This window comes from Canis lupus, chromosome 29 (assembly GCF_048164855.1).
Source record: "Canis lupus baileyi chromosome 29, mCanLup2.hap1, whole genome shotgun sequence".
NCBI classification, from domain to species: domain Eukaryota; kingdom Metazoa; phylum Chordata; class Mammalia; order Carnivora; family Canidae; genus Canis; species Canis lupus.
The window spans coordinates 33644725-33660104 of NC_132866.1; the positions used below are offsets into that span (position 1 = coordinate 33644725).

The 15380-nt window shown below is 39.4% G+C and overlaps 1 protein-coding gene across 6 annotated transcripts in view; it reads left to right on the forward strand.

The window, feature by feature from the left end:
* The window catches only part of MYOF (myoferlin), a 142701-nt gene that overhangs the window by 53465 nt on the left and 73856 nt on the right, over positions 1-15380 (forward strand). For 4 of the 6 annotated variants that reach the window (XR_012020855.1, XM_072806081.1, XM_072806080.1 and 1 more), the window contains 10 exons: positions 1048-1110; positions 1196-1246; positions 2754-2784; positions 3676-3791; positions 4442-4568; positions 5965-6068; positions 8170-8238; positions 8337-8380; positions 11667-11749; positions 13832-13870. Coding sequence is in view for 5 of the 6 variants with exons in the window: in XM_072806081.1 (XP_072662182.1) it covers positions 1048-1110; positions 1196-1246; positions 2754-2784; positions 3676-3791; positions 4442-4568; positions 5965-6068; positions 8170-8238; positions 8337-8380; positions 11667-11749; positions 13832-13870 (727 nt within the window). In the remaining variant the exon portion in view is untranslated. The remainder of the gene's footprint in view (positions 1-1047; positions 1111-1195; positions 1247-2753; positions 2785-3675; positions 3792-4441; positions 4569-5964; positions 6069-8169; positions 8239-8336; positions 8381-11666; positions 11750-13831; positions 13871-15380) is intronic. The other 2 variants (XM_072806083.1, XM_072806084.1) reach the window with 1 other exon arrangement.

Below are 15380 nucleotides of genomic sequence, written 5' to 3' on the forward strand. Positions count from 1 at the left end.
GCAGACCAATTCAGGAATTAATAAAAGAATTTACTACAAAATCCCTAGTTTACCTACATCTTCTTAACCAAGTGACTAAACTTGTTATCACCAATAATGGCACAAACTGATGTGTGTGTCCTGATGTGATATAGTGGAAGGACCAATATCACCCATGTCATTTCTTGTCAAATAGCCAATTTGAATCTAATAGTGAGGAAATATTTACGCCAGTCTGGATTGTGGAATATTCTATAAGACAACTGATCTTGATAGATAAATAAATAACAAAAATAGGCAGGATAAATAAATAACAATAATAGTTTGCTGTATAAAAGGAAACTAAAGCTGGAGTGCTTGGGTGGCTCAGTCGGTTAAGCGTCCAACTCTCGGTTTCAGCTCAGGTCATGAGCTCAGGGTCGTGAGATGGAGCCCTGCATATGAGGTCAGACTCCACACTTAGCACAGTCAGCTTGGGATTCTTTCCCTCTTCCTCTCCTTCCCCTGTACTCTCCCCCTGCTCATGCTCTCTCTCTCTCCCTCTAAAATTAAAAGAAGAAGAAGAAGAAGAAGAAGAAGAAGAAGAAGAAGAAGAAGAAGAAGAAAACTAAAGAGATACAACAACCAAATGTAATCCTTGAGTGGATCCTAGATTAAAAAAAAAAAAAACTAAAACTAAAAAGAACTTTTTTTAGGACAATTGTAGGGAATTTAACTCAATTTTCCAGGTCATGCAAACCCCAAGCATCCATTTTAGTGAGACTTGCAGCATGAAGTAACCTTAGATCTACATATCAGTTAGCTATCGTATTTTTGGCCCCCAATGGACAATTCAATTTCATTACATAAACACTATAATTGTTACATATTCTTTTTTTCCAACATACAAAAGTGAGTTTGCCAAGAAGCTCATGAAGCTTAAACCTCAAGGCCTTTTCGAAGGCTCATGGTCAAACCTACTTTTGGGATTATGTTTTATATTTTTTAGGAGGGTTCTAGCATTAGATCACACTAAACCTGAGTCCACCCCTGTTAACATTCAAACATTTTTCTCTTCTGTTTTGACAGTTATTTTTCTACAATGTCCACATAACCCCTTCTGAACTGATGGATGAGATCATCAGCATTCGGGTAAGGGGGCTTTGGAATAGAAAGGTCATGTTTTCTAACTGCCAGATAAAGCCAATAAGCTTCTCATGGCTCTTCTTTCTTCCAGGTTTATAATTCCCATTCTTTGCGGGCAGATTGTCTGATGGGGGAATTTAAGGTGGGTTACAACAGTCTGTTTCGTTCAACTTAGACAGGCATTTTCATAGTGAGGAATCAGGTTCCTGGCCAGGTATCAGGCTGTCCACCTTGATGACATATTAAAGTTACGTGTAAGAGATTCACACTATGGGCCATGTTTGTCAGAGTGTTCTCGGCCTGGGTCTAGTCAACTTCTAAAGTACAGCACTTACTATGCCTTAAACCAAATGCCTGGAAGATGCCACATCAGGGCCCTCCTAGAGTTCCAATGCAGTGCTACAGAGGGAGGGGGTGCTTGACAGTGGCAGGAAGCCCGTAAACTAGCTCCACTTACCAGTGGCCCCAGGGTTCCATCTCCAAAGCCAATTATTGTAAATGTGGAATCGGAAAAGCAAACCAAAACAGGAAAGAGTATCAGGGTGCTTTTCCAAGTAACTCATTTGGAATCAAAGACAAATACTTTGTGGTGCTTCTCAGCAATTCTATGTGGAATGGGCTGCCTCTCAAAAGAAGGAGCTCCAAGCATTAGAGGCCCTAGAGAATGATCTGGGTCAGGCATACATGTGTTCATACCCTGTGGCTACCAACTAGCCACATACCAACTGATCCTTAGTTTCCTCTTTAAAATGGACTCATTGTGAATACTAAGTGGGATAGAATATATAAAACATCTAGTAGAGTGCTTGGCACATTGAAGTGCCCAATTGATGGTTATATTAATGCTAACATTAATTAATTAGCATTAGCTGGAGGAGAAGAAAGAGGAATATTGGACAGGAAATTGGACCAGGTGACTTCACATAGGGTGCCCAAAGTCCAAGTCTGTCTGGGACTGAAGGATTTTACAGAATGTGAGACTTTCTGTGCTTGGGGAAAAGTTCCAAGCAAACCGGGAAACACTGGTCATCCTACTTTCATGGTCCCGTCCAGCTCCAAGACTAGTTAGTTCTTTCATTCAAAATGATTGGTTGAGGGTCTTCTGTGTTCCACACATCAGACAAGGCATTGGGATACAAAGAGGGTAAGATGGAAGTGTTGTTCTCGAAGAAATTGACTTCTTTTTTTTTTCTATATTTTTTTATTGGAGTTCGATTTGCCAACATATAGCATAATACCCAGTGCTCATCCTGTCAAGTGCCCCCCTCAGTGCCTGTCACCCAGTCACCCCAACCACCCACCCACCTCCCCTTTCACACCCCGTGTTCGTTTCCCAGAGTTAGGGGTCTCTCATATTCTGTCACCCTCTCTGATATTTCCCACTCATTTTCTCTCCTTTCCCCTTTATTCCCTTTCACTATTTTTTATATTCACCAAATGAGTAAGACCATATAATGTTTGTCCTTCTCCGATTAACTTACTTAACTCAGCATAATACCCTCCAGTTCTATCCACGTCGAAGCAAATGGTGGGTATAGAAATTGAAGTTGTCAAGAGCCTTATATTTAAATATAATAATAATGGTTTCTTTGAAGTAACTAAACTGATTTTAAAGTCGATTTGAGCTATTTTAAATTATCTTTTCCCAGATTGATGTTGGATTCATTTATGATGAACCGGGTAAGTAATATTCTTTCTCTCTATGAACTTGAAGATTCTGGGAATCAAGAAAATCTGAGGGATCAACAAAGGAGTTTAAAAAGTATCTCTTTTCTTTTTTTTTTTTTTTAAGACTTTATTTATTTATTCATGAGAGACGGACAGAGAGAGAGAGAGGCAGAGACACAGGCAGAGGGAGAAGCAGGCTCCATGCAGGGAGCCCGATGTGGGACTCGATCCCAGGTCTCCAGGATCACACCCTGGGCTGAAGGCGGCGCTAAACCGTTGAGCCACCCAGGCTGCCCAAAAATGTCTTTTTCTTAATTGAAGAGGGAGAAGGATACTTAGTGGGAATGAATGAATTAAGGAATAGCTTAATAGGGATATCTTTTTCAATCTGATGGCAATTATCCTAACATTCACAAGTATGTAAGTTCTCTGTTTTGTGATGGTATTTTGATCTTACCAAAATCGAATTAGAGAACTAATTAATAGACCTTAGAGATCCTTGTTTGAGTGATACCAGGGCAGGATTGGGGCTGGGGGCTGGTCAGTCCAAAGCACAGAGGACATTTTTTTTTAATTTTATTTATTTATTCATGAGAGACAGAGAGAGAGAGAGAGAGAGAGAGAGAGAGAGGCAGAGGGAGAAGCAGGCTCTATGCAGGGAGCCCGCCATGGGACTCCATTCCAGGTCTCCAGGATCACACCCTAGACTGAAGGTGGCGCTAAACCACTGAGCCACCTGGGCTGCCCATCATGGAGGACATTAATATAGAGACTCCTCTGGCAAACTTGGTGTCATTATGATACTTCAGAGGAAATGATTGTTTATCTTACAGCAGATGAAATCACAAAGGTGTCAGCTTATCTTTAGAGGGTCCCTGTCTTTTTAATCCTTCTTTATTTTAGGTCACGCTGTCATGAGAAAATGGCTTCTTCTCAATGACCCTGAAGATGCCAGCTCAGGTGCTAAAGGTTACATGAAAGTCAGCATGTTCATCCTGGGAACTGGAGATGAGCCTCCTGTAAGCCCCTATGTTCTCTACTCTTTACATTTTTTCACCAAAAATGGGGACCAAGAATTAAGCAAGTGGGTGTGTCAGTAGTTGTGAAAAGCAGCACAGCTTCCAATCAGTAACTCCAACCTTTCAACTCTTCCTATATTTTGGAAACTATTCTTTCCTTCATATAGAACTATTCTTCTAGCTCACTTGGACTCCTTCCTGGTGTCCATGTATGGGTTTTTCATTCAGTAAAAATATGTGTGTTTCCAAGGCTCTCTTGCATCATTTAGCCTACAGAGTGTGGCTCCCATGCAGAATCAGGCATTGCTACCTAAAGGGACAGTTGTCCTTCTAGGGGGCTGGACGAAGGAAGTGCTGAAGAGAAACAGGAAAAACTTCAGGAACTGTTTCTCTCCTTCTCTCCTATTTAGTGCTCATAAAATTACAAAAGGTCACATTATTTTCTTGTGTTGTTGCAATTGAAGAAACATATGAGCTTTGACTTTGCAGACCAATTTTGAGATCGAATTTGTGGCTGAACTCTTAAGCCTGAAACACAGGAAATCCTAATGGAAATAGTCCCAGTCGGTTTCATCTTACAAGCATCAGTCTGGCTTCTTACAAGCACTGTTTTTCTACTTGTCTCATTTGTAATCATGTCTCCCCAATAGGCTGAGAAGCGAGATCGTGATAATGACAGTGATGACGTGGAGAGTAATTTGTTACTCCCTGCTGGCATCGCCCTCCGGTGGGTGACCTTCTTGCTTAAAATCTACCGAGCAGAGGACATCCCCCAGAGTACGTATGGACTTAATCCTACCCTAGGAAGACCATTTATTTGCATGGTCACGTGCGTTAACACCATACTCTGAATAGTGATTGGTGCTGTCATGTTTTTCTTCATGGACTTCTTTTCATTCATTCTGACCCCATTTCTGGCCCCATGAAAGCTACCTGAGCAGATTGATGGGGCAGCCAGTTGGTCACTGATCCATTTTCCTTAAGCGTTTGGCCCATCCCGCTCATCTCTCCTCTTCTCAGTATTCTACAGCTGCTCCTTACTCTAGAGGATACTGAAGAGAGGCCAGCAGGCAGCACTTCCAGCTCCTTTCATCCGAAGGAAAATATGAAATTTTTGAAACAAATAAGTGTGTTTGTTATTGAATTATTAAAAATGGCTGAGCAAAGGGTTGCTACGTGCCAATAACTAGTAATTTGTCAATATGATGTTATGGGGTACGTATAATAAGAGGTGGGTGCATTTAAGAGAATCACTTACTGTGATTTTACTCATAGAGACTAGTCCAGAACTCCTGTGTACTTGCCAAGGACCCAGCATCCTTTTGCCCTGCCTAGCCTGTCTGCTTTCTGCTGGGTCCTGGGACATGGGACCCCTCTCCAAGTCTCCAGGTGGCAGTAGTTTGTATATAGGCCATGGGTCTCTTCAGGATTTGCTACTTTCTCTGGGAACCCGCCTCACTTGTGTAACACCCTATAGTGCTTCTCTCATCTCTCCTTAGAAATATCCTAAATGAAGTAAATAAGTTAAACCTCACATTCAACTTGTGAATGTGAATTCAACTTGCCAATTACTTGGCAAACCAGTGTAATCGATCCTCATTTGCTTCTGAGTTTGTTAAAACAGAGAGAGAGAGAGAGAGAGAGAGAGAGAGAGAGAGAGAGATGCTGTTTATAGTTGCTTAAATGTGTTATTTATGGTTATGTTATTTGTGATTATGCCAAAGCTCCTTGAATTTCTCTGAAGAAAATTGAACTAGGCTTATGTCATTTTGACCTAAAGCACCTTTTCCAAGTTGAAGCCAGGTTGAGTTTTTGAATGGCCTCTTATCCTATCTAGATGGACTTTATTCTACTTTTTCCCTCAACAAATGACTGATTTTCAATATAATAATTTATTGGCATATTTTTCAAGATGTTTTTGTTTTGTTTCATTTTATTTTTGACTTTTTTTGGTGTTTTGTTTCGTTTTTGACTTTTTGGGGAGAACACATTTCTTTCTCAGCTAAGACAAGATTTCTGCAGTTATAATGCTATTAGCGCATGCCACTTTTGAGAACAATTCTTGTTGAAACTGTCTTCATGGATAGGAGAAAAATTTTAATTTTGCTGAGTGATTTCTATCCTTTTAAGAAACTCAAATTTAATTTCTGCTGTGTGATGTATTGCTTTCCAGTGGATGATGCCTTCTCACAGACAGTAAAGGAAATATTTGGAGGCAATGCAGATAAAAAAAACCTAGTGGATCCTTTTGTAGAAGTTTCCTTTGCTGGAAAAAAGGTTTGTATGTGATCTAAATGCAGACACCTCTAGAAATAAATATTTAAAGCATCATGCTTTCCTTGGAGTGAATTTCTGTTTACTCTTTGTTAAAGTAGCCCCCTGATGGTCTGGGAAGTCTGCAGGAATGGAGATTATCTGAGTCAGAACATGCAGACTTCTCCACAAGTTTATTTTGGAGCAGAAAGTATGCAGATTCAAGTTAGAAAAATTCAATCTTCAGAAAGAATAGAACATGAAAACTATCACTGAATTATTTGGATTACTTCTCAAGTCCAAGCATTTTCTTAATCTAAGGCAAGCTCCCTCACTGGCACCAATGATTCCTGGTAAATGTAGAATATGGCTCCCCTAATGTCCAGCTGCCCACTCCTATCATGTTTCTCACTTTCCAGACCCCAGTGAGCTGCTGAAACTGGAGAGCAGTCAGGGGAGCTCCATCTCATTCTGCTGGGAAGAGCCAGGGGACTCTTGGTGTAGACACATCTGTAACCACCACTTTTACCCACAAAGATGGTCAAAGATGGAAGACTGGGATTCTGTAATAGAATAACAATGCACCATGGACAGCTGTAGGCACAAAGAACTAGCATCTTTTATGTAGTTGAACCAGTTACTTATGAAAGCGAGATTTGGGAAACCATACACTTATGGACCAGGTGTTACTTCCTAGGAGAATCAGTGGTGGGGGAGGCGGTGAAAAGCCCTAGAGTGAAATTTACATTCAGACTTTAGGGACGCCTGGGTGGCTCAGCGGTTGAGTGCCTGCCTGTGGCTCAGGTCATGATCCCAGGATCCAGGATCGAGTCCCACATCAGGCTCCCTGCAAAGAGCCTGTTTCTCCCTCTGCCTGTGTCTCTCATGAATAAATAAATAAATCTTAAAAAAATAAAATAAAATAAATAAATTCAGACTTTAACCCACTCCAGAGGTGGGTAAGGCAATTTCCGTAACCTCTCAGTGTCAATTTTCTTAACTATAAAATAAGATAATAATAATCTCATAGGATTGTTGATAATGGTTAATTAATTAGAGAAGTAATTTTGTGAGCCTACTAAATATCAATACTGTCCCATATGCTGAGGATAGAGAAGTTTGCAAGACAGTCATGGCTTTCATGGAGCTTCCTTTGTAGTAGAAGGCATAACAATAAATAAGTTAACAAGTAGTTTAATGATCTTAGGTAGTGCCCATTACTATGAAGAAAACAGAGTGGGGTACAAGAAGTGATTTGTACAGGGGGTTGGAGAGATGGGTTTTCGTTAGGTTATCAGATGGGACACCTTTGAGGAAGTAACATTTGAGCAGAGGCCTGGATGGTGTAAGGTCTGGGGACGGGGGCTTCCAGGCAAAGAGAAGAGCCCAAGGAGAAGACACATCTGCAGTGAAAGAATCCCCTTGAGGCTGTAGTGCCACAAGCCAGGGGGAGCTACAAGATGAAGTCAGAGAGATTTGGGGTGGGGGAAGATAGGTAGGCAGGGTTTTATCAGCCAGAGTAGGGTCTGGACTTCATTCTAAGCGTGCTCGGAGAGCTCACTGAGACTGCTACGCAGGGGTTATCATGAAAGTAAGGAGGCAGGAGAGGACCATGCATCAGACAGGAGCCAACAAGAGGTGTCCAGGGGGAGATCAGTCTCTGCATGAAACAGGGGTGTCAGGACTTACTCGCAGATTAGGTGAGGCACGTGAGGGGGAGAGAGATATGGCTGATTTGATTTTTCCTGTTTTGACAGGAGCTGGTTTGGGGAGCAGGGAGAGGGGCTAGTGGGCAGGATCTAACCATCTGTGTGCACACATTAATGAAGAAGTGCTTACTAGACAGTATGTAACAAGTGCTCAATAAATATTAACACCGGCATCATTACACTAATCCAATGTTAGCAATCTGGCAGTTGAAAACTAACTTTTAGTGCATGGAAGGAGCAAAGATTAATATTAAACCCATGTTACATTTACCAAATAGAGAAATAAACTTGAACCAGGCTACTAAGTATATATCTAGTAAGTAAACTATTAAAGTCATAATCTAGGATGCATATGTTGTGAATTTATGGAAATTAGAATCTTGAATACCTATAGTTGTGTTTTGATGATTTTACAGGTTTGCACAAATATAATTGAGAAAAATGCAAATCCTGAGTGGAACCAAGTCGTTAATCTTCAGATAAAGGTTTGACTTTTTTTCTTCAATAAAAAGTAAGACTACTTAATTTAATAGTTACTGAATAAGTTGAGAAATAACTATTTTTTTCTGTTTCCTTTTAACAGTTTCCTTCAATGTGTGAAAAAATAAAACTAACAATATATGACTGGTAAGTTAAAAAATAAACTTATTAATTCAAACTTAAAGAATTGAGTGTTTGGATTTTGGGGAACACTACTCTAGATGGTCTCTTACTTTTCAGTTTGCTCCTTTTTTCTTCTTTGGCATAGTCACAGGGGGAGGTGATAAATTGCTCCTGGAATTGGGTGTTTTCTTTTAAAAAAATTAATAATGGTATTGTTGCAGAAAACCTTCATGTATCTTGGTTCAATTGCTTGTAAACAAGGGAAGGGAAAAATAATCTGAAAAATCCCGCAAGATAAGAAATCAAGGATTTTTTAAAAAGATTATTTATTCATGAGAGACACACAGAGAGAGAGGCAGAGACACAGGCAGAGGGAGAAGCAAGCTCCTCACAGGAAGCCCGATGTGGGACTTGATCCCGGATCCCAGGATCAAGCCCTGAGCTGAAGGCAGACGCTTTTTTTTTTTTTTTTTTAAGATTTTATTTATTTATTCATGAGAGACACACAGAGAGAGAGAGAGAGGCAGAGACACAGGCGGAGGGAGAAGCAGGCTCCATGCAGGGAGCCCGACATGGGACTCGATCCCAGGACCCCAGGTCACAACCTGAGCCAAAGGCAGATGCTCAACTGCTGAGCCACCCAGGCATCCCTGAAGGCAGACTCTCAACCGCTGAGCCACCCAGGTGTCCTGAAATCAAGGATTTATTTTATTTATTTATTTTTTATTTTTTGAAATCAAGGATTTAAATAGCATTTAGGCTATCCAAAATAGACTTCTGAAATGGAGTAAACAAACCATTTCTTGAGAAGAATCACCAAAATGTTCCAACAGCTATTTTCTTATGGTTAGAAAGGAAAATGGACAAAGCTACCTATCTGATTGAATGAGAAGAAAATTCATTGAAAAGTTCTGATGAAATTTTGACTAGACCATCCTCCTAGCGAGGATGGCCATCATAAGGCCATTCTTTTTTTTTTTTTTTTAATTTTTATTTATGATAGTCTCACAGAGGGAGAGAGAGAGAGAGAGGCAGAGACACAGGCAGAGGGAGAAGCAGCCTCCATGCACCGGGAGCCCGACGTGGGATTCGATCCCGGGTCCCCAGGATCGTGCCCTGGGCCAAAGGCAGGCGCCAAACCGCTACGCCACCCAGGGATCCCCATAAGGCCATTCTTAATGTAATGTTCTAATTGGATGAAGCATTCAGTTAGCAGTCCTTAACTCCTTGAGAGTGAAAATGGCAAATACTGTCCTCATCCTCATCATTAGTGTTTATTCTGGAGTTAGCTACCATTTTTTTTTTTTTTTTTTGAGTATGAAGAAGTGCTGTGCCTTGTGCCTTAACTACAATATCCCACTAGTCTTTAGAGTAATGCCATGGGTTAGAGACGATTATTAGTTCCTTTTACAGATGAAGACACTAAGGCTCAGAGAGGCCAGATGCATGGCTCACTGTCACTCTGATGGTTAGAGACTGAGTTGGGCCCCCATCCTGTCTAGCTGACTCCAGGATTTTTCCTTTGGCAGAATGTATTTGGCTTTTGTGTTAGCACCCTCTTGGTACTATGACAACAGGGCACTTTGGGAGGAGGATAGTAAGTCTCATTTTATTCGATGATGACATCACCATTTATTGAGGGTCATGGAGGAGTCGAGAGGACAAAAAAACCCCTTCCAGTGAGTGTAAGCTTGATTGAAGTACTTGAGACCCTCAGACAACATTGTGAAAGTGTTCTGTGGGCCTCAAGAGACCCCAGGAATGTGGATATGGGCCTATATATCACAGGTTACTACTCTGGCTTACCAGCTTTGATTGTGGATTGAGCCTTCCTAGAGTTGCCTGTGGCCACTACAAATGTGGTTCCTTTCTGACCTAGTGTGCCCTCTCCAAAGAATAGTGTAGACTAGGATGCACAGGGAGGCCCTATTTAAGGAATCCTTGGGTCCAAATCTTAGGTTACATATCCTGTGGGTATTTGCATAACTGAGAAGCTAAGAATTCTTTAAATGTAGTCTAGATCCTTTTGGATGAACAGAGAAGGTTTAAGACTTGTGCATGTGCTTAATATCCTTAAATATTTTTTTCTCATGCAAACTGTTTCATTAGTCTTTCTATAGCCTAATACTATTGTACTATACAATGTATAATATTATATGTAACATGTGATATTACTATAATACAGTATAATAGTATTACACAGTAGCATAATCTTTCTCCCAAATACTTAACCTTTCTTCTTTCCCGTGGGGTCTTAGATTCAGAGCGGATATACCACTATTTTGAATAAAGAAGAGGATGCATTAAGCAGAGAGATGGATGCTATTAATAGAAATCTTATGGGGTACCTGGATGGCTCAGTCAGTTAAGCATCTGCCTTTGGCTCAGGTCATGATCCTGGGGTCCTGGAATCGAGCCCCGAGTCAGACTCCCTGCTCAGCATGGGGCCTACTTCTCCCTCTCCCTCTGCCTTTCCCCTCAACTCGTGTTCTCTCTCTCTCACTCTCTCTCAAACAAATAAAATCTTTAAAAAAAAATAGGAACCTTGTTTTTTACACCTACTGTTTGTCCAGCCAGAGATCACTTCATGAGTTAGGCTTGCAAACTCTCTGTGATATCCATGGAAAAATTCGTTGAGTTTTAGTGGGAATACTTGTTCCTACCATGCAGATAAGATTTAGGTTCTAGGTAAGCAATGCCCTCTGCTGCCCTGCATCTGTTATACAGTAGGTGCTCAATTAATATTTGAATTGAATTGGAAAGGAATTTTTCTCACTCTAGAGGAGAAAAAAATATATATATATAGCCCATTGTAGTCATTAAATCAGAGTAATTAGTGTGAACATGATAAAATCAGATAGTGCACTTATCCTATGTAATGTGATTATATTTCACTCATTATATAATGTCCCTATAATTGGCTTATTCATTTTTTGGCAATGGTATTGAGTGGCTATAAGCAAATTCCTTGGCCTCTGTGTACAAACCATAGTTTCCATAGTTGAAATGAATTGTCTGATTAATGTTTCTCAATGGGTGGTTGGAGGATCATCTGTCCAAATCAGTTGGGATAATGCAGATTGTGTAAATGCAGATTCTTGTTCTCCACTCCTGCCTTTATTAAATAAAAAGTATGAACAGGAGAGGAGAGGTGGGGTTTCCAGGTGATTTTTAAAGTACAGTAAAAACCTTGAGTCCCACTGGCAAGGATGATTTCTGAGGTCTAGGGACTTTTCCAACTCAACCTTATTATTGTTGAAGGGAAGCTATTTATTTATAGGTAGAAGCCTTAACCTGTTCTTTTACACAGGGACCGTCTTACTAAAAATGATGTTGTTGGAACAACATATCTACACCTCTCTAAAATTGCTGCCTCTGGTGGGGAAGTGGAAGGTAAGTCACTCAGCAGAGCTGAAACAAGACAGAGTGCAGAATTTTTGAAGCAGAATAAACTGGAGTAGCCACCTGGACTTGGTTTCTTAAAAGCCAAATGTGATGAGCCTAGTGAACTATTTTGATGATGTTTTGGTGATGACCAGAACAGTTAATTAGTAGTTAATAATTGAGGCAACTAACAGTTTGAAGACTTTATATTCTTGCTCCCATCCAAAAATTCTTCCCAGTAGCTATTTTATAAATTTTTGAGTGTCAGTACAGAGGGCTAGCACCCTATTTTTTTTAGATTGGCATTGACAACAGTCCACTCAAATATAAAATAATACTTCCTTCTCCACTGACTTCTTTAGCAGGAACAAGGATGTCAAGTAGCAATGAGCCATATAAACTCCACTCCTGAAGATAATGTGCATTTTGTTTTCATGTTAACAAGCATCGATAACAAATACACTTTTCGTTGTTCTCCATACTGAGAACTACTGGTTGCTTATACTTGGCATTAGGATTCTGTGCATATTCCAGAAATTATAATAAGAAATGAAGAAGAAAATTGAAGATTATAAGAGGAAAAAATGTAAATTAACATATCTATGATATCAGCAGCTGATTTTTTGTTACCAAAACAAATATAACAAAAATTCTTTTAATTGCCAATATATTAAACATATTGAATAAGTTATATGAGAAAATTTGAGACCAAATATTGTCTTGAGAAACTCAAGGTTCATCTCATCCTCATTTTAAGAGGGAACTTTATAGGTTTTTAAAAAATATATTAATTCAAGCAATATAGCATGAATAAGAATCTGAAAGATTTTAGGGATATAATGAAAAAAATAGAAATTTCTTCTCTTAAGAAGAAAAAAAAGGCAACTAGAAATTCCAAGAAAAACAAAATACTGAACAGAAAGGCATAATTCAGATATAAAGTCCCATGTGGCCATTATTCTAAACAAATGTTAAAAACTAAAAAAGATCCCATCTGCACATCCTCTGCTAAGTGGCAAAGGGGAACATATGACTGGATCTGTAGCAAAAGAAATGTAGTCACAACTTTTTCCTTTCCTCTGCAGAGACAGTATTTATATGGCTGCTATACTGTTAGCACTTGTAATGGATTTTTAAAATTTTTTTCTTTTACCCTAGAGCCAAAGCTCTGAACAGAATATAAATGCTATTGCCCATCGCAATGTAAAAGTACAAAACATAGAGGTTAGAAGTGGAGGAAGGAATGGAAGAGAAGAGAGAGTAGGCCTGCTGGTAGCCTCTTCTTATCAAGTGAGGAATCAAGACAGAAAGGCTAGATTAAATCATAATGGTAAAAAATAGAGTAATTAAAAAATCATACCAAAACCATGTGGGTGGGGAGGGCCAAAATGAGTTAAATTCATCTATCATTGGCAAGAAGTCATTCGATAATTACTTGGAGGTAATTATTCAAGACATATTGGTATAAGCAATTTTCTTAGTGATACAGCAGTAACATCCAGAGCACTAAAACCAGAAATTGTTATATGTAGGTTTCAACCTTGTCTCTGAGGCCTTCTCTCCCTGAAGGCCCTGTAATCAGTCTGATAAGAGTCTCAAAATAACAAAATGCAGCAGACATCCCCCCATCACCACCAAAAAAAGGAAACAAATAATGTACCATAAACTACAAGCCCTTATGTGCAAAGCCTCAGACTAAATTAACTTGGATTTTCTGGCCTTGGTCCCAATTAAGTCAGACCTAAAACAAGTGCAGATTTTATGAAAAACATGAATGTTGGTAACTTCACCAGGCCTCTTTTGGTGGTGAGAAGCTCCCTCTTCTCAGGTGCCTTGCTGCCTTAGAGCTGGAGAGATTTGAGTTATTTAATGGGTGGTGGTTTTGCCAGTTATCCCAAAGGTTTGAGCTGTTTTGCATTTAACTGATGAGATTTGTGTAAATAACAAAAGGGTCATGTCATTTGGGTCTGAATTTGGGGTTTTTCTAGTGTTGCTAAACCACTTACCATATTGGATTTGATAACTTTTTCACTGTCTCTGTTATAATGCCCATGTTTCTCTTGTTTAACCAGTCATATTTTTACTATATAGATCTCTCATCTTCGGGATCTGGGGCTGCGTCATATACAGGTTTATGCTTTGTAATTTTCCTATCTTCTAGATTTTCCTATTTACTCTTGTCTTACTAAGAATGTCTCAATTGACTGCATTTAGAACCTTTTTTTTTTTTTGACATTTTGCTGTCTCAAAATAGTTTTGCTAGCGTATTAATTTTTGTACTTGTGCTATATGGTTGTCCTGCATGGCTAAGCTTAAAGCAAGTGTGCTAAAAGGCTTTGCTACCATCTCACCTAGATGCATACCAACCTATTTGGTGTCACTGTAAGAATTGTGAGAGATAACCTTGTCTGCTATTATTGTTTATGTTCAGTAGGTAGAGTTTTGGGGCACCAAATCAATTATTCAAAATATATGCAGTAACTGCTCCTTACTTTGAACATGGATCTCTAGGTTGGAAGACACTGAACGATTGTACCTTGAAGGTTTTCATCTTCCAAATGGGGGGATCATAACATGTCTTTTGATTTGTACAGCACTGGCCATCCTTTGCAAGTTTGCTCAGTGGTCTCACATTTGACCATCACAATTCTATTATTATGGTTCCTCAAATAGATGAGGACTCTGAAGTTTACAAAAGTTTGTCTTCTTTCAAGTAAACATGAAAACCCCTGCCATGCTAATTTACCCAGGGCTGTGTGGTGAGGGGAAAGAGATATTGCAAGTGAGAAAGCTTTGCAAATATAAAGCATTATTGTCTGCCTTTGTGTTACTGACACAATGCCCCATTCATATTCATTTTTAAAAATAGATCTTATTATTATCTTATCATCAGATTTTATATGAATATTAAGTAGTCCTTAGGTTTATAATGAACTTAGAAGATTTGGTAACACTTCATTCTTTCATAATAATATTTATGTGGTAGCTCCCTATGTTAGAACTAGCCTTTGGTGTTTAGGGAATCAAAATATGTTTGAATCCTTCCCCACCTACCAAAGGAATTTATAATGTTGTCAGAAATTAGCAGCTATTTAAAGTTCAAAAATTAAAATATAAAATAATACCTTATAGAAATCCAAGATGCAAAGGAGCTTTGGAGAGGTGAATGAAGTTTGGAAAATACCGCTTGAAAAGCAGGTCCGAGGAAAAGGTTGATGACCCAGCTAATGAATTTTTGTTCATTGGAAGTTTGATGTAACAATTGTGCATAAAATGGGTTAGGAAAATTTGGGGGAAGGAAGAGACTTAGCTTGTGAGACTATTGGCTTTCCAGGGAGACAGTGCTGAGAAGCATAGAAGGAAGACTCAGACACATAGAAGGAAGGCTCTCCATGTTACTGCATAACCAACAGGCCTAAGTGTTTAAAATACTTGAAAAGAGATTTGCTTGGACAAAAAGAATTAAGCTATTGATATCACAATAACATACAGTAGATCATAATTGACAATGTGTGTCTCCATCCCTGGAAATGTTTAATGAAAAGCAAGTACTCATGACAAACAACTTAATAAGTCGCCCATGCGTACAGGCTGGGGATGAGGTGGGACTAGATGAGAGGGATGGGTCATGTACTGGAAG